General features: G+C 39.8%; 1 protein-coding gene and 1 long non-coding RNA gene across 3 annotated transcripts in view; one reads left to right on the forward strand and one right to left on the reverse strand.

Moving 5' to 3' along the window:
* The window catches only part of LOC120573381, a 43,649-nt gene extending 31,265 nt beyond the window's left edge, over positions 1-12,384 (forward strand). The window contains exons 2-3 of the long non-coding RNA XR_005641700.1: positions 4,707-4,771; positions 12,277-12,384. This is a non-coding gene — a long non-coding RNA (uncharacterized LOC120573381). The remainder of the gene's footprint in view (positions 1-4,706; positions 4,772-12,276) is intronic.
* dachb (dachshund b) overlaps positions 242-18,723 on the reverse strand; it is a 101,443-nt gene continuing 82,961 nt past the window's right edge. Inside the window, exons 11-12 of one of the 2 annotated variants that reach the window (XM_039823087.1) lie at positions 16,585-16,650; positions 242-1,528 (exon numbers count right to left, since the gene is read on the reverse strand). In XM_039823087.1, coding sequence (XP_039679021.1) covers positions 1,491-1,528; positions 16,585-16,650 — 104 coding nt within the window. In that variant the 3' untranslated portion in view covers positions 242-1,490. The remainder of the gene's footprint in view (positions 1,529-16,584; positions 16,651-18,723) is intronic. The other variant, XM_039823088.1, reaches the window with a different exon arrangement.

An 18,723-nucleotide genomic window follows, 5' to 3' on the forward strand; every position in this document is an offset into this window, starting at 1 on the left:
ACACCTTAAGTACTCCTCTTTACTTCAAGGGGGGGAGGGGGGACCATCAAGGATAAGTTCTCGAATCCAAACAAAAGGAATATCGAAATGATAAAGTTTGCAGCAGGGCAGGCTAAAAACAGACAAATCAAGCGCTCCTTGCCTTTAATTTGACAAACTCCAGAAACTGGACCAGTACTCCCTGGTCACGAGGGAACAGGGGCCAAAAGGTCCAAAGTCAAGGAAGAGAATTCAACATACCTTTTTTTTTTTTTTTTTTTTTCTTTTCTTTCTTTTTTAGGATATAATATTGTGTTTAAAAACCACTCCATTGTAATATAAAAAAAAGGTTGTCTTTTTTTTATTTTTAGGTTTTTTTTATTACTTTTGCATCATTTGAGAAACTGATTTCACAGGTTATTAAGGGTGATAGAAAATACTTCATACACTGAAAAGCTGCATCCAACACTTTCAGAGTTATGTCTCTTTACGGAGAGAAAATAACGTGAAGAAGCAAGAGATACAAGAGGGAGAGGAGCTACTTTATAGAAAAGAAAAAGAGGAATGAAGCAAAAGAGTATAAGAGGGGAAGAAGAGAGAGTTGGATGTAAGGAGTGTACGGAGGATAAAATAAGCCAAATGACAACATAAGAAAAGTTTTCCCATGCATTCTTTTCAGTCCCTGTACAGAAAACAAAAATGAATAAAACAAGAGAGACAGAAATAGCCTCCCAAGTTGTTTTCTTCTTCTTTTTTTTATCCCTTTGCGATAATTTTTTTTACACTTTTCTTTTCCCTAAACCCCTCCTCCAGTCCTGAGCGCCTCTGATTAGCTGATTACCGTCCAATCAGAGAGGTGTTGACAGCCAGCCAGCCAGCCAATGAGGTTGACTGAAGGTACTTCAAATCCAGAGAGGGTTTGAACCTTTTTTTTTTTTTTTTTTTTTAAACGTCTTTTCTTTTTTTTTTTACAAACCCATTCTGGTCAGCACCAATTAGAAAACACTCCTGTGGATCACATCGTGTGATTGGCCAATTTGAAAAGTATTCCAATCAAATGTGATCCCTGGTGTTATTTTTCCCACACGATGTCCGAACCAAAGTGATTTGGTAAAAGGGCGTTGATGTCAGTCTGGCTTGGGGGTGACTTTTTCTTCCTTGCCTTTGCTCGGGAATGATTTTTCTTTCTCAAAACAAATGAGGGATGAGAGAAGTCCAAGTGCAGGGAGAGAGAAAAAGAGGAATGAATGGAGTGAAGTTTGTCTAAAAAGAAGTAGAGAGAGAGAGAGAGAGAGAGAGGACCCCCGGTGAGTCCAAATCGGGGGTGTTTCGCCCTCCTAGTAGTCTCATCGTTTCAAAGCAACATCAAAAAGTTTGCACGTAGAATCCCGCCTCCCGGGGGAGGATGTTGCCGTGGTGAATCTGGGCTGGTGGAGTTTATCTGTGCGTGAGAGGGACGGGGTAAGGTAGGGAAGGGAAAGGGGGGTGGGGTTCTGGAGGCAGAGTCCCTTCTAGAACATCATGGGGGTCTTCAGAAACGACCGGGAGTCTGAAAATAAACACACAACAAGGTAACGGTTAATAAACAAAGCAACAATACAACTGATCCCTGACAAAACTCCAAATCCAAACTTTTTTTTTTTTTTTTTGCAGGGCTCCCCCTTTTTGTAGATGCAAATATCTTCAAACGTAGATGGAGAGTTCTCAGCGTTTTCGGTGCAGATCTAATAAGCTCCGTTCGTACGCGAACGTCATACTTCATGATTATTAAAACAGGACGTCTTTTTTTTAGCTAAATTGGACGCATCTCGTTCTCCCTTTATGCAGCATCCGTTTATGATCGAAATCTCATATCTCCAATTTTGCCAGGGTTGGCTCTCCCTCGCTCTTTTACTTTTTTTTTCTCTCTCTCTCATTTCACCTCCGCGGTTCGCCTTCCGCTCCCCGTAGTGCTTTTGCTGCACCCACCCACACTGGAGCATGTGTACACACACACACACACACACACACACACACACACACACACACACACACACACACACCTTCCTCTCCCTGCGGTGTCATTGTTTTCTGCGAACGTTGCAAAGTGTTTACATTTCTGCATAACAGCAACCATAAACCTGCCCTCCCTCCTCTTTCCATCCTGCACTTCTCTCTCTCTCTCTCTCTCTCTCTCTCTCTCTCTCTCGCCCTCCACTACTTTTTACTTCATCCTCTTACCCTCCTAGTTATGTCCTCTATTCATCATTCTTTGTTTAAAAAAAAGTATATGAAACAGGTTCGATGTCTGTGTTGGAATAAAAAAATAAATATAAAGAAACTTTCTTAAATTTCTCTTTCATCTTGCACTCGCCCCTCGTTTCCTCTTCATATTCCCTGCCTTCCCTCCTTTTCATCCCTCTCATCTCCTGCCCTTCCCTATTTTTATCACTCCGCGATCCACTCAAACCCCCTCGTCTCCTCCTCTTTCATCCCTCTATTCTACATGCATCCCCTCCTCCTCCTCTGCGCCCTCCTGTCCTCTATCTGTTACTTTCATATTATTTTTATCTCGACCCATTCTTCTCTCTGTCCTCTCCTGTCCTTTCTTTTTCTCCTTTAGGCAGCAGGTTTGGCCTGGTGCTTAAACAACTGTCCTGCAACTTAAAAAAAGTCGCAGCTTTGATCCCCCCAGTGCTGTCCTTAAAACTTAAACCTGTATCGTGGCCGGGTTGGCTCAGTGGGTAGAGCAGGCGCACATATACTGAGAGGTTTATTCCTTGACGCAGAGGTCCAGGGTTTGAATCCGACCTGTGACAATTTCCTGCATGTCTTCCCCCTCTCTCTCTCCCCTTTGAATGAAGGTGGAAAAAGCCCAAAAAATAATCTTTTAAAAAAGAAATAAAAAAATAACTTAAACCTGTATCTCCACAAATTCATTTCATTGTGTTTGAATGTTGCTCAGATTTGTACATTTTCTGTGGCTGGATTAATTCTAGTACACTACCTATCTGCCTGACAGTTAGGGTGCAACAAATGCTTATTTTCATTATAGTTTGGTCTAATAAAATGCAATCAAATTGTGTGTTTATGTATGTATGTATGTATGTATGTATGTATATATATATATATATATATATATATATATATATAATGTGATGTGATTACACTGGGATACAGTGATCGACATATACTTGCTGGTTTCTATGACGGTAAACTGAATTTCTTTGAGTTGTGACCAAGACATTTGAGGACGTCATCTTGAGATACACTGATGTACATATCTTTTTGTAACATTATTTAGACCAAACAACACACTAATCCTAGTCGCGGGCGCTGGACGGGAAATTGACAAGTGCGTCGGTCTTAAACTAGCAAAGACACAAAGACAAGACATAGGGCTAGTGATGGTCAAATGAAGCCAGCGAACCAGTGTCTTTACTTTCTGAGCTCACTAGATGGCGCTCTCTGTTCAAAGAAAAAGGTGAAATGAATGGCAATTCAATGGGTTTTCAAACCCTTTGTTGAACAGAGAGCGCCATCTAGTGAGCTCAGAAAGTAAAGACACTGGTTCGCGAAGCTTCATTTGACCATCACTACATAGGGCTCCTTAAGTGGAAGCTACTTTTTCCCCCTTTACCTATTTGTGAAAAAGACCATCGCCTTGAGCAGACTGCTGATTGGCTGTAGTGATACATTCTCTCTCTCTCTCCCTGTCAGCTGTAGCTCGCTCTACCTTCTAGTAACGTTGGACACAGCGGTCTCGAGTGAGAGGAAAAAAAGCGTTAAAAGTGGAGCGCTATCACACTTTCCTTTCTCCCCTAATTGGACTAAGTTTGTGGACACTACTCTGTGCGTGCATCAATAAGTAAGTCTGAGGTCCTGTAGGTACGGGACGATGTTATGTAGGATTTATGAATGTACGTTAGCAACAGTAGGCTAATTCACGAGGGTGCTATTTTATGTGTGAGCTAATATTGTGCATCTGTTCATGTGCGCTGCAAGAGTTATGTTTCTGTTTATTGAATGCGTTATTCAGTGCAAACATAACCGAGAATGTAGTTTAAACTCAGTAATGATGGTATATTAGATTATTACTGTTGCTCTGTTGAAGGCAAACGTCCCACTGTACTGTCGTTAGGCAGATCACGGACATCTGATTGATTTTACTGCACCGTACTTAAGTGAAAGTAGGTCATGTTGTAAAACCTACCAGCAGGGCAGCATTTACAGAGGGCATTTACATGTATGTCTAATCGTTTCTATGTTAACTGTTGGCCCGTAGTAGTAGAAAAAAATATTTATGTAAAGAGATATGAGCCCCCCCCCAGCGACGATATCATCGTCCATCACGATGTTTTACTGTAAACATCGTCAACTGCCAATTTAACTACACTGGTCATGGCCAGTATGACAATGTTTATTAATGTACATTTAATGCATTTAATAAAACAAAACCAGCTGATGTGAGAATCCATCTTTAACTTTGGGAAGCTGTTGCCAATGTCAAATGTGTGAAGTTCACATTCCCATGTACAGTGTTTCCCAAAAGGCAATGTGGTTAAAATGAATATCCTATTTATTTAATATTCTACGTTACATCATACAAACGAGGACATAGGTTTTTAATCATATTCAACAGAATTTTAGAAACGTAAAAAGATCCTACGACAATACAATTCCACTTAAGCCGATTTAATAATAAGCGATATTTCCAAACATTTAATATTTTGCATCTTGTTTTCCAGGTTTCCGAGATGTTCTTGGAGCTTTTCTCACCACCGTCCAAAATCTGTTTAAAGTTCCTCCAGCTGTGAGTATCTTCTAGAGGACTTCTTCCACAATATTACATTATGTACTGTATGGAGAATTTTAAGTTTAGCATCTTTTAACAAGAGGGATTTTTTTGGAGGGTATTTTAGGCCTTTATTTTTTCTTATGTATTCTTTTGCTCATCTTTCCTTTTACCTTTTTGTGTTACTATTTTGACATGGCAACCCTGTTTCCCTTCCACTCTCACCTCCATCTGTGAGAGTGTGTGTGTGTGTGTGTGTGTGTGTGTGTGTGTGTGTGTGTGTGTGTGTGTGTGTGTGTGTGTGTGTGTGTGTGTGTGTGTGTGTTGGCTGGCTGTCCTGGTTAAAAATGACGCTGACCTGCCTTGTTAAACGTATCGGCTGGGTGGAGGAAATGTCACCAGGTCTCGGAACAAGGTCACATTTTTCAAAACTACCTCCTGAGGAATCTGCGCACTCCTCCTCCTCCCTCTTTCTTCTGTCCTCCTTTTCCTCTCCTCCTATCCCAGACATCCCTTTTTCCGACCAGCTTTTCTTCTCATGCCATCTTCACTTTCATGTTCTTTACCCTTTTTCTTATACTTCATTAAGCCACTATCTCTACTTTTTTTTGTCTCCTGTTCCTCTTCATTTTTTCTTTTGACCACATCCCTTTCTTCCGACTGCTCTCCATCTTTCATTCCTTTTTTTCCACCTCCTCTCATCCACAGATTGTGTCCCACTCTCCTTCTTTTGCGGCCATGTCTTACTACTCTCTCATTTCTTTCATTTCCCCCATCCTCTTCATCCTTTTCTTTCATATTCTTTAATGACTCCTCTCTGTCTTTCCTCTACTTTTCTATCAATTTCATTCTTTCCTCATCCTTTTTTATTTTAGCTCTCATCACCTCTCTTTTCTCCCCACTCCTCACTCTCCTCCTCTTCATTTCTCCACTTTCTCTTGACTTCTCACCCCCCACCTGTTCTTCCTGCCCTTAAAAACATCCTCTCAATTTCTATCAACTTTAGCTCACCTCTTTCTTATCCTCTTTTCTCTCCAGTCATCTTTCTCATACCTCAACTGTTTTTCTCCTGATATAGCTAACTTATCCTCTCACCCCCCAATCATTTTATTTTCTCTTCCCCTTCTTAGTTTCCCCATCTGCTTTCTCCTCTTTAACTATCTTTAAATCTTTCTTCTCCTACTTACATACAATGTATTATTTCCTGTCTTTTTCTTCTTCTCCACATTTTTTTTCTTCACTTCTGTTCTTGTCCTCTCCCCTCTATATCCCTCTCATCACTCTTTTCTCCTCAATCCTCTACAGTTCCTCCTTTTTTTCTCATTTGTCCTCCCCCTCAATCTTTCCCAATTTCTATCTCACTTTTATTTTCTCCTTTCTACCTTCTCTTCTCATTTTAGTTCCTCTCCTACTTTTGTCCATCCTTTTTTGCTCTCTATCCTTTGTCCTACTTCCACACTTTTCCCCTCCCCCATCTCCTTTGCCCTCTCTTCTTCCTCACTTTCTTCCCACATCTCGTCTAATATTTTTACTGGCCAATTAGTCCGGTCAGCTTTAAACAACCGAGAGAAACCGATCTTACTCCTTTTCCTTTTAACCCTCTCTCTCTCCACCCTGCTTGTCCTTTTTCTCTCTCCCTCTCTCTTTCTGATTGTAATGCAATGTCTTTCTTTGTATTCAGCAGTTTTCTCCACACTCGTTAATTAAGAGTGTGGAAGGTGAGAGAGGCAGGGGGTGTGTGTGTGTGTGTGTGTGTGTGTGTGTGTGTGTGTGTGTGTGTGTGTGTGTGTGTGTGTGTGTGTGTGTGTGTGTGTGTGTGTGTGTGTGGGGCCCACTAATAGGTGCAAAATGCTTTTATGGCAGGAGGGATGAGTGTGTGTTTATCTGTGTGTGTGTGTGTGTGTGTGTGTGGGTGTGAATGTGTGTGTGTGTGTGTGAGAGAGAGAGAGCAAGGCAGCAAAGGGGTCCTACTGGGCCAATCAACATTAATGAAATCAGGTGGGTCCGTGTGTGTGTTTGTCAGAGTGCTTGGCTTGCAGAAGAGAGGGGATCTAAAAGGGGTCTAAAGAGGAGAGAGAGCTAATTAGAGTTCCCTGTCTCACCAGAGTGTGGATCAAACACACATACACACTAAAATACACACTTACAGGTACAGACTACACACACTCAACCTGTGTGTGTAGTCTGTGTGTGTGTGTGTGTGTGTGTGTGTGTGTGTGTGTGTGTGTGTGTGTTCGCCTGTATATATTCATTTATACACACGCAGAGTTTCAAATGAAAGTTTTCAATGTCAGGGAGGACTGAGCACAGCTGGTGGAAAGAGACGACACATGCATACTAACACACACACACACACACACACACACACACACACACACACACACACACACACACACACACACACACACACACACACACACACACACACACACACAGTACTTGGCATAATGCATTCCCCAAGTCCATAAATGTAACCTAATTTCTGAGTCTTAACCCTCAACAATCTTTTGCGAAAGTGAGGACAGGACATAGTCAAAAGAAATCCTAAAATAATTGAACTTCTTTAAAAAAAAAAAAAAAAGATTCTCAAGATGTCCTCTTTTATCCAAAATGTCACAATTTTTTTTCCATCAGTGAGGACATTTTTGGAGACAGCACTTTTTAACGGAAAGTGGGGACATTTTTTTTTTTTTAAATGAGACCATTATGACATAGTATGACTTTTTCATCAAATCTTTCAACATGCTATATTGTGACTTTTTCGACATACAATACGCTTACTTCTTTCCGACTTTTGACATATTACACTTAGGGCTGGGCATCGTTCAAAATCTTTCGATCCGGTGCCAATTTCGATACCTCAGTTTCGATGCCGGTTCCTAACGATACTTTTTTTCGATACCATATGTTTTAAAATCCATTTCAACAACAACAAAAACACATTAAACACATAGCTTTTATTTTCCACCTTAATTGTGAATCAAAACTGTTATCAAAATGTAAAAATTCTGGTAAAACTGCTCACTCAGAGCTCAGCTCAGCCTGTCAGTCAGTCATAAGGGCAGAGAAACCACCGTTGTGCTTGCTTGTCTAAGAGGAAGTGTAACGTCAACAGCACCGCGACCGCTTTCGGCTCGCCATTAATATCATATCGCAGCAAACGCTGTCTGAGTGAAGTTCTGAAAAACTGTAACCACACTTGAAACCACTTTATCGGCATCGCCGTGACTCACTGTGACTTCAACAAAACTGCAGACAGTTTACTCCGTCCGCACCTCTCCGTACGTGTGTGTGTGTGTGTAAATGTAAATGGACTGTTTTTATATAGCGCTTTTCTAGTCTTAACGAGTACTCACAGCGCTTTAACATAGTACAGGAACCATTCACACACATTCATACACTGTGGCCGAGGCTGCCGTACAAGGTGCCACCTGCTCATCAGATAAACATTCGTACACATTTACACTCTGATGGCGCAGCATCGGGGGCAACTCAGGGTTCAGTGTCTTGCCCAAGGACTTCAGTGCAGTTCCATGCACTTCGGCATGGAACTGCAGGGCCAGGGATCGAACCACCAACCTTCTGATTGGCAGGCGACCTCTCTACCACTTAGCCACAGCCGTGTGCGTGCGTGCGTGCGCGTGTCGGAGCTCCGCTCTGTCAATATGCAGAGAGGACATACGCTTGCGCTTACGCGCTCAGACGCTTTCGCACTCAGCCCTAATTACACTATGATTTTATTCAGATGTTTTTTTCAACATACTAATTAGGGCTGCACGATTATGGCCAAAATGATAATCACGATTATTTTGATCAATATTGAGATCACAATTAATTATCACGATTATTTGTTGATTTTAGCCAAAACAAATTTCATTGTCACATAATTATATAATTATAACTGCTTTTACATCCATATTGTGCTACATTCCTACTAATACATCCATATTGTGCTACATTCCTCCTTTATTGAAGGATACTGTGAAGGAGTATGCCATTTCAGCTGTTGTGCGACCGCTTTCCACACATGCATGTTTGCCGTGAAAGATACAGGCAACGCAATTTTCTGTTCACGTTCCGCACGGCGTGTGCCGCGTGGTATCTACCGGACGAAATAGCTACGCGGATTTCTGTGGCTCATTACACTGCCACTTACATGCGTTCGCGCTACCTGATGCTCCGAAACCCACGTTAGAGGCAACATAAACATCGCTGAATGTCACGCTAGTAAACACTAGTAACACGTTACACAGCAGGTAACATTAGCCTACCGTTAGCCACAGTAGTAACTGGATTAAACACGGCTAAAATGCTGACTGCTAAACAGTGTAGTGTGTCTGTATTTCACTGTAGGATTCCAACAGCGGGACGTCCAACAGTCTGCTGCTAAAGCTATGAGCTAAAAGACACAAACTAGCACTGGTCACTGCTGTTGTCTGAAAAACAACACAGTCGGGACAAAACGTTGCATTTACTGGTAAACTGGTAAACATTGTGACCGGCTTATGATGACCGACTGCTACCTGTTGTGGAATTTTCCTCACGTTACTCTGTTCTCTGTGACTGTCTACATCTAGAAACTAAGCTGCGCGGTGCAGGCAGGGAACAGCTCTGATTGGCTCATGGAGACATGTGATCAGACAGTGGTTTATGGAGCGCTAGATTGGCTTTGCAAAAACTGTTCTATGAAGGGAATGACGCATTTTAAATATCGCTCGATCACGCAAATTTGATCGTGGGAAGCCAAAATCGTGATCGTGATTAAAATTCGATTAATTGTGCAGCCCTAATACTAATATGAATTTTTTTAATTGATTCTTTTTTTTTTTTTTACCAGGTTGCTGCAGTAAGGACTGAACCTTAAAGGTCACATATTATGCTTTTCCGTGTTTTCTGTCATACTTACAATGTTATAATGTTGGATTTTCATGTTAAACGTGGCCAAAACTTCAATTAATGAGGTAAACTTATATTAGACAATACCCCGTGAGCTAAAACGTTCAGATTTCCAACTCTTCTGAACACTCCGGTTTTCAACAGTTTTTTCTACTCTCGGCTAAGTGTTACGCAACTCTAAGCTGGCCTTCTATGATCGGTCATCTGCTCCAAGCATTGACCGTAAATATTAATATTAACAGTCTATGGCTCCAAGTAGGGAGGACTGGATTGTTTTTTATAAGCCACTGAAAATTCCCATGTAACTACATGCTAACAGCAGTAAACAATGTCATCTTGGCTGCCAGTGTTGTTAAATTCTCCCCCATTCCGGGTCACAATACTCCTGAAACATTTTCTGTTAGTAGTATTTGGTTTAAAAACCTTTTTTTCACTGTAGAAATTGCTGCTATATTCTATTAGTGTCAACCGCTAACTAAAGTAGCTACATGGCTAAAACCATTAAACAATGTCATCTTGGCTGCCAATGTTGTTAAATTCCGGGTCACATTACTGCTGATACTTGTCCGATTGGGTAGTGTTCGGTTCAGAAGCCATTATCTGTGATTTTTTGGGCTTCCGCAGGGTCTTAAAAAGTCTAAAAATCCCTAAGTATTGTATTCTAGGTCTTAAATAATTTTAAAAGGTCTTCATTTTCTTATGTCCATGTAATGCTACCTCTTATTCTGAATCTAGTTATTTCTTTCGCTAGTATAAATGCACTGTAAATGTACAGATTATTATTCTCCGTTTTGCTTTTATTCAATTTGAATACATGTATTTACTTTGCAAGTACGTTTGTGACTCTGCATTTTGTTGTAGTTTTATGTCGTGATATAGGTCTAAATGTCATTCATAAAAGTCTTAAAAACTCTTAAAGGGATACTTCACCGATTTAGCATTCAGCTTTGTATCAGTAGAAACCCGATAGTATTTCTGAATGACCGTGCCTCCCTCCCTCATGTCCCCCTGAGACGAGAGATCTCTGCATTGGGGGTCTGGAAAAAATCTTCCGATGACGTAAAATGAAGATTTTTGCGTCATCGGAAGATTTTTTGGCCAGAGGCAAAGGGCTACAGCCAATAGTAGGAGCTACTTCCGCATGTTTTAAACCCGCCCACAGGGGGTTGGACTGCCGAGTCTGGCCGAGGTATTCCGAATGAAAACGACTGTCAGCCATCTTGAATCTTCGCTAAACAGGCTTTCGGTTTTCAGCAGAAAACATTTACAACAATTATCTGCATTCAAACTACCGGACGTGTGTACCACCGGGATACATCGGTACAGATCGGAGAATATGCAGGAAACGTTATTACAGACGCAATACTCGGCACACTACGTGAGCTTCGCCTGCACGGAGACCAGCGGTGTCGCTCAATGCCGCTAGCCGGCTAGGAGACATCCTCATCGGCTAGGTGGAACGCTAACGCTAGCTGTCCACCTGTCCCAGCCCTCCTGCTTGCAAGTGTCTGCTCATTAAACAACAAGCTGGACTACATCCACCTTCAACGAAACTCCCAACGTGAGTTCAGTGACTGCTGTGTTTTTGTTGTTGTGGAAACATGGCTGAATAGTGTACCGGACTGCCCAGCTACCATGCGGGCTGTGTTAACACCGAGTGGTGCAGAAATGTGGTGATTTGTATCCATTTAACTGCTAACTGCTGGTGGAGTTTGTGACTGTTAAATGCCGACCATTCTACATTACACACTAATTCACGGCTGTGTTTATGCTCGGTGTTTACAGCCCACCAAGCGCTAATGCTAGTATGCGTTAGCTGAACTTCAGGGAGCATATAATGTGTGTGTACTAAATGTAGCCTGTTTCGTATGTCGTTTTTATATAATGTCGTTTTTATATATTTTAAATGTGTAACACCACTTGAGTCACGATGAAACGTTGTTTCGTGTATATGGTTGAAATGACAATAAAACACGCTTGAGTTGAGTTGAATGCCTCTGTCTGTCTGTCAAGCTGTAGGCGTGTCTTGGGAGTGGACTCAAAGCAGCGAAGCAGGTGCATTCTGGGATTTGGTGTCTTTCATCCACATAAGCCAAAAACACATTTTCTGGCTTTACTCGGCCTAGAAGGCACCAATTTCAATTTTTTTTTCACATTTCTACTACATAAGTGACCCTAATTTCGTAATTCTCCATAAATTTAAAGATATATTCAGCTTTCCAGCGGTCCTTTTAAATTTGACTTGGTAAAACCTGCAGAAACCCTACTATGACTTCTGTTGTTTTTCCAACATACTATATACTGACTTTTTCGACATGCCTTTTTCAACATACTATGACTTTTTTCTGATTACTTTTGACATTCTGTGACTTGTTTGACTTTTTCGACATACTATTACTGTTTTTCGACATACTATTATGAGATTTCTATGACTATTTTACGACATACTATGTTTTTTTTGACATGACTTTTTCGACATTCTAAAGCTGTTTTCGACATGATATCAATTTTTTGGCGTTCTATGATTTTTTTTAACTGACTTTTTAAACATACTATAGTTTGACTCTTTTTTTTTTTCTCAACGTACTGTGAAATGTCTGTCTAAAATGTTATGGAAAACTTTCTAGGACCCAGCAACTCTCAGGACCTAAAGTGGGCGTCCAACATCGACACAGTAATCAAAAAGGCCCAGCAGAGGATGTACTCCCTGCGCCAGCTCAGAGCCTGCTTCAGGAGCTGATGCTCCAGTTCTACACTGCAATAATCATGTCTCTTGCAGACCCATCACAACCTGTTCTCTTCTCCCCTCTTATAGGCACAACAAAACACAGTATGCCAAAACAAAATTTCTTCCTACAGGCCATCACTCTGATGAACAGTTAACATAAGTTCAATCACACTATATATATTTTGCTTGTTTTTATTGTACACTTTATCGTACATGTCACTGTCCAAATGAAAACCTAAGGTGCTGTGTATGTATACTGACATGTATATGCATTTACTGTACATATCCACCCATGTCATGTTTATAAAGCAACCTGTTACATTAACCATTCAATATTTATTCCACTACTGTATTATTGTTTACAATTGACAGAAACAGTCTGACATTGCATGTTGTTGTATTGTGTGTGTATATCAATAAAGCTGCTTCTATTTGTTTTGTTTTTTTATAACAGAGTTGGGCGATATGGAGAAAATCAAATATCACAATATTTTTCGACCAAATTAATCAATGTCGATATTGTGACGATATTGTAGAGTTGACTATTGGTGCTTTTACTCACTTTAATGTAATGAAGCCTATAAAACAAGGAAAAGACAACACCGTGGCAGTGTGAAAAAAATAAAAAAGTCATAGTATATACAAGTGGAAAAAAGTAATTGTATAGTATGCTAAAAAAGTCATAGTATAGTATGTTGAAATAAGTTAAAAAAAAGATGTATGTCAAAAAAAGTGGAAAAAAGTCATATGTTGAAAAAGTCATAGTATAGTATGCTGAGAAAAAATGAAAAAGACAGTATAGTATGTGGGGGGAAAAAGTCATAGTATGTTGAAACAATTTCAAAAGAACAGTCATAGTATAGTATGCTGAAAAAAATAAAAGTCACAGTATATACAAAAAGTGGAAAAAGTCATAGTATAGTATTTTGAAAAAAGTGGAATAAAAGATGTATGTCAAAAGTAGAAAAAGTCATAATATGTGGAAAAAAGTAATCGTATAGTATGTTGGAAAAAAGTCATAGTATTCAGCCCCGCCCATTTTTTTTAATTCTTGTCTTCCGCTTTGTCTTTAAACTTCCGGTCGGCTAACTACGGTTAGTTAGCTATGTTGAAAAACTCTGTGAATTAGGATAGAGAGGCTAACGCGGGAAGAGACAAAAAGCAACATTGATATGGAGTAACATATCCCAAACATTTCTCGGGGTATGGGTCAGATGGTCTGCCGTCCACAAAATGAAAAGAACAGACGTAGGGCTTTTTCTTCAAGTTTAACGCCTTCAGCCACACACGCCAGTCCTCATCGCTGGGATACCCGTCTTTTAATCCAATGGTTATGACAGACCCGCACCGAACACATAATGCTGGACATCTTCACTGAAATAGCTAATGTGCCAACGTACTGCAATGGACAGAGTTGCTCAACCGGAAGTTCAAAGACAAAACTGAACAAAGTAGGGCTGCTCTCTCTTAGTCGATTAGTCGACTAATCGGTCGTTTTGGTCTTAGTCAACTTAGATTTCTTTAGTCGATAAGTCATGTTTTATTCTTTTTTTCATGCTGAATGACTTATTTCCAAGAAACGTACGAGCAGATCTCTGGTAAACACAAGAATTAAAGTGATGCTTTTGCATTTGCGGAGAATAGAGGTCGACCGATTCATTGGTTTTGCCGATTAATCGGCACCGATAGTTGATTGGAACTATCCATACCGATTTTTCCTGGTTGCGTCCGTTGCTGGAGTGGCTGAGAAGCACGCGCTGTAATTCATTACACAGTACACGAGAGCTGAGAAGGGTCTGCTGGCATCATGCATTACAATAGCGGCCTCTAGAGGCGAAATAAAAACTATCACTGATGCCTCGTGTTTATTTTCGACACGTGTTACTGCGCACTGCACGGAGAGCACATGCTGTGCGGAGAAGGCTAACATCAGATGCACGTTTAAAGCATCGCCAGCAAAAAGGTATGTATACAGTACAATTTGTCATATTATAAAGTTATTAATTTGTTGAATAGATGCTGCATTAGTAGAGAAAGAACAGCACAACAGTATGTTTGCTTTCGAGGCTGAGATGACGCTAAACATTAGTAGTAGGCTAACTTACCTCAAGCGGTTAAACACTGACAAAAATAAACGCAAGTCCGACCCAAATCGTCCACGATCCGTCTAGTGGCTGCCGCTGGAGAATTGAGATGTGTAGAATTGACAGCGCATTCATTTTAAAATCCTCAGCGGAGGAGCATCAACAACTGCCCGAAAGCACGGTAGCGTTATATGGTGGAGCGAGATAGAGAGTGAGTGAAGAGAGGGAGCGCCCAGCGGCGTTATAACAAAGCCGTGACTCATTGAAATAAAACGTGTTTTCGCCGATTCATCTCTAGAAATGCGACTGTAGCGAGCATGTCACTATCACTAACGTTATTCACATTTATATTTACACGCAACAAATGATATATCCAGCTTCAAAAAAGTCTAAAAGTCGGAAGTTAGAACGAATGCATTGTGCAAAGAGTGGTTGCTATGGAGATGATACACAGGGTTGAGTTCTGTTGACAGTTGCGTTCCGTTGCTCTGATTGGTTGTAGGTCTATCCAGTGAATGAGCATTATAATTCATATAAAGGATAAACTATTTACAATTCTTCAAAAAAGGCCCAAATGTATGCCAAATCTCAAAACCGTGACGCCATTCTTCTCTGTAGAAGGTTTCAGACTCCCCTTCTGACTAGAATCTGAGTAGGACCACGTCAGGCTAGTTCTAGACCGTTCTACAGAGAAGAATGGCGTCACTGTTTGGAGATTTGGCATACATTTGGACCTTTTTGGAAGAAATGTAAATAGTTTGTCCTTTATATGAATTATAATGCTCATGTTTATTTTTGCACTGGATCACTCCAAATATGTAGGAGAACTGTTTTAGACAACACACATGCTTGTGTAGCATTGCTGTGGATGTAATATCAATAAATATGACATTATTATTTTGATTATTGGCAAAAGCGTCTGGACTTTTTTTTTTTTTATTTATGTATTTTGTCAACTGTTTTATCCAGTATCAATTCTAAATACTATCGGTCGATTAATCTGTTATCGGCAAATACGGCCCAACCTAGCTATCGGTATCGGTAAAATCCACTATCGGTCGACCTCTAGCGGAGAAACTCAGATTTACAGATCTGTCGATTAAATCAACTAATCGATTAGTCGATACAATTGAATGAGTGTTAGTCAACTAAGAATTTCTTCAATCGAGCCCAGCCCTAGAACAAACATGTTGCCCCCCTCGTTGACGTGCGGGAATACTATGTCGAAAAAAAAAGTCATAGTATAGTATGTCAAAAAAGTCAAGGTATAGTATGTAAAAAAAGTCAAGGTATAGTATGTCAAAAAAAAAATCTGAATAAAAGTCATAGCATGTCAAAAAGTCACAGTATAGTATGTCGAAAAACGTCATAGTATATATAGTATGTTCAAAAAAAGTTAGTATATTAAGTCAAAAAAGTCACATGCTGTAACAAAACATAAAAAGTTATGGTAACGTATGCCATAAGACATGAAAAGGCCTTGTGTAGTATCTCACTAAAAGTAAAATGATGGTATGCCATGAAAACCATAAAAAAAAAATCATAGAGTAAGCATACATAAAAAAAAAAACAATCGGTAGCAAGTCAAAAAAATCATAAAAAAGTCATATGTCATAAAAAGTCATACACATAAAATAGTCCTGACATACCTTTTTATGACATTTCAATGTTTTTTATGACATACTATACTAAACACACTGTCCAAATGTCTATAAAGTCCTCACTTACTGAAAATGTCGGCCTTTTCCAACATGTCTTTACTTTCCAACAATGTTCTCATTTGAAAAAGATGTCACTTCTCCAGAAATGTCTTTACTTTCCAAAACAAATGACCATTTTCCAAAAATGTCCTCACCCTCAAGGCCTACGTTTCAACTTGGCCCTCAGCACAAACGCGCAAGTGGACACAACCTTAAACACAAATATTTCCTACACTTTTACACACTGACATCAGCTGAATGAAATATTTCCACACGCTCACACATGTGTCTGATAAGGTGCATACATCAAAGGGAGGCCACAGTGTCTCTGTGTCTGCTTAATGTCTCCACTAATCTAGCCTGGGCCCCAACACACACACACATATGCCTACCACGTGTGTGTGTGTGTGTGTGTTCAGGTACCTTGTATAGCGCCGTTGTCTTGCTGGTTTCCATTAAGTTCAGGTTTATCCTCGGCTACAGCAGCGTCTGGTATGAAACACAAAGACAAGACAGAGTCTCAGTGGGTCGTCCAATAAAAATAAAAAAACAGCACCTTGTAACTGTGTGCAGGTAAAAAAATAAATAAATAGGTTTACAAAGAAGTCACAAACAACCATTTGTCCACCTATAGAGAATGATACTGCACCCAAATATATATTTGGAGTAACACCGAAATGGTGGCTTTAAATTGTTTGTATTTTTATCTAATGATTACTTACATTATTGCTTAATCTGCTGATTATTTTCTCAATGAATTGTCTAAGTCTATAATATGTCAGAAAATGCAAAAAAATTTGCCCAAATTGCTTGTTTCATCTGGCCATCAATCCAAAACCCAAATATATTAAATTGAATATCATATAAGATGAAGAAAAGCAACAAATCTCCACATCTAAGAAGCTGAAACCAGCAAATATTTGTTTTGGTTTTTGGCTTGGTTAAAGTGTCCCGTACAGTATTGGTCAACTGGGATGGCTGTTTTAGTATTCGTTTGCAGTAAAGCTACACAGAGGAGATCAAAATGCACAATTACTGCCGCTGGTGATTACACTGAACTTTATGGAAGGAAGACAGCAGCAGCCTGTTTTAATGAGCTTCAGTCAACAACAGCTCAGACACAACGAGGTAAACACAAGGCTAGAACTGCGTCCCTCCAAAACATGTCCCCTACTTTCCAGAACATGTCCTGATTCTCCAAAATGTCCTCACTTTCCTAAAATGATGTCGCTTTTCAAACTGACCTCTGCTTACACAAATATTTGGACTCCCAACATTGCAAAAAAAGAAACTAAATTTCCCAAAATGCTGTTAGTTTTTGAATTGTTCTCACTTTTCAAAATGTTCGCACTTCGCAAAAGATGTCCTCATTTCCCAAAACAGATTCAATCAAAGAAAAGGAAGAAATAAGACCGACAAAAAATAGAGAAAGAACTGTAGAGTGAAACATCTAATCAAACTGATTAAAAATGTAATCCAAAGAATCCAAGCTTGAAACTAGAAAGAACAGTAAGGGTATTAGAACGATTCCTTAAAGGTGATATGGTGCTCTTTGGATGCTTTTACATAGACCTCAGTGGTCCCCTAATACTGTATCTGAAGTCTCTTTTATATAGACCTTAGTGGTCCCCTAATACTGTATCTGAAGTCTCTTTTATATAGACCTTAGTGGTCCTCTAATACTGTATCTGAAGTCTCTTTTATATAGACCTTAGTGGTCCCCTAATACTGTATCTGAAGTCTCTTTTATATAGACCTTAGTGGTCCCCTAATACTGTATCTGAAGTTTTTTTTATATAGACCTTAGTGGTCCCCTAATACTGTATCTGAAGTCTCTTTTATATAGACCTTAGTGGTCCCCCTAATACTGTATCTGAAGTCTCTTTTATATAGACCTTAGTGGTCCCCTAATACTGTATCTGAAGTCTCTTTTATATAGACCTTAGTGGTCCTCTAATACTGTATCTGAAGTCTCTTTTATATAGACCTTAGTGGTCCTCTAATACTGTATCTGAAGTCTCTTTTATATAGACCTTAGTGGTCCCCTAATACTGTATCTGAAGTCTCTTTTATATAGACCTTAGTGGTCCTCTAATACTGTATCTGAAGTCTCTTTTATATAGACCTTAGTGGTCCCCTAATACTGTATCTGAAGTCTCTTTTATATAGACCTTAGTGGTCCTCTAATACTGTATCTGAAGTCTCTTTTATATAGACCTTAGTGGTCCCCTAATACTGTATCTGAAGTCTCTTTTATATAGGCCTTAGTGGTCCCCTAATACTGTATCTGAAGTCTCTTTTATATAGACCTTAGTGGTCCCCTAATACTGTATCTGAAGTCTCTTTTATATAGACCTTAGTGGTCCCCTAATACTGTATCTGAAGTCTCTTTTATATAGACCTCAGTGGTCCCCTAATACTGTATCTGAAGTCTCTTTTATATAGACCTCAGTGGTCCCCTAATACTGTATCTGAAGTCTCTTTTATATAGACCTCAGTGGTCCCCTAATACTGTATCTGAAGTCTCTTTTATATAGACCTTAGTGGTCCCCTAATACTGTA

The sequence above is a fragment of the Perca fluviatilis genome, chromosome 14, assembly GCF_010015445.1.
Source record: "Perca fluviatilis chromosome 14, GENO_Pfluv_1.0, whole genome shotgun sequence".
In the NCBI taxonomy this organism is placed as follows: domain Eukaryota; kingdom Metazoa; phylum Chordata; class Actinopteri; order Perciformes; family Percidae; genus Perca; species Perca fluviatilis.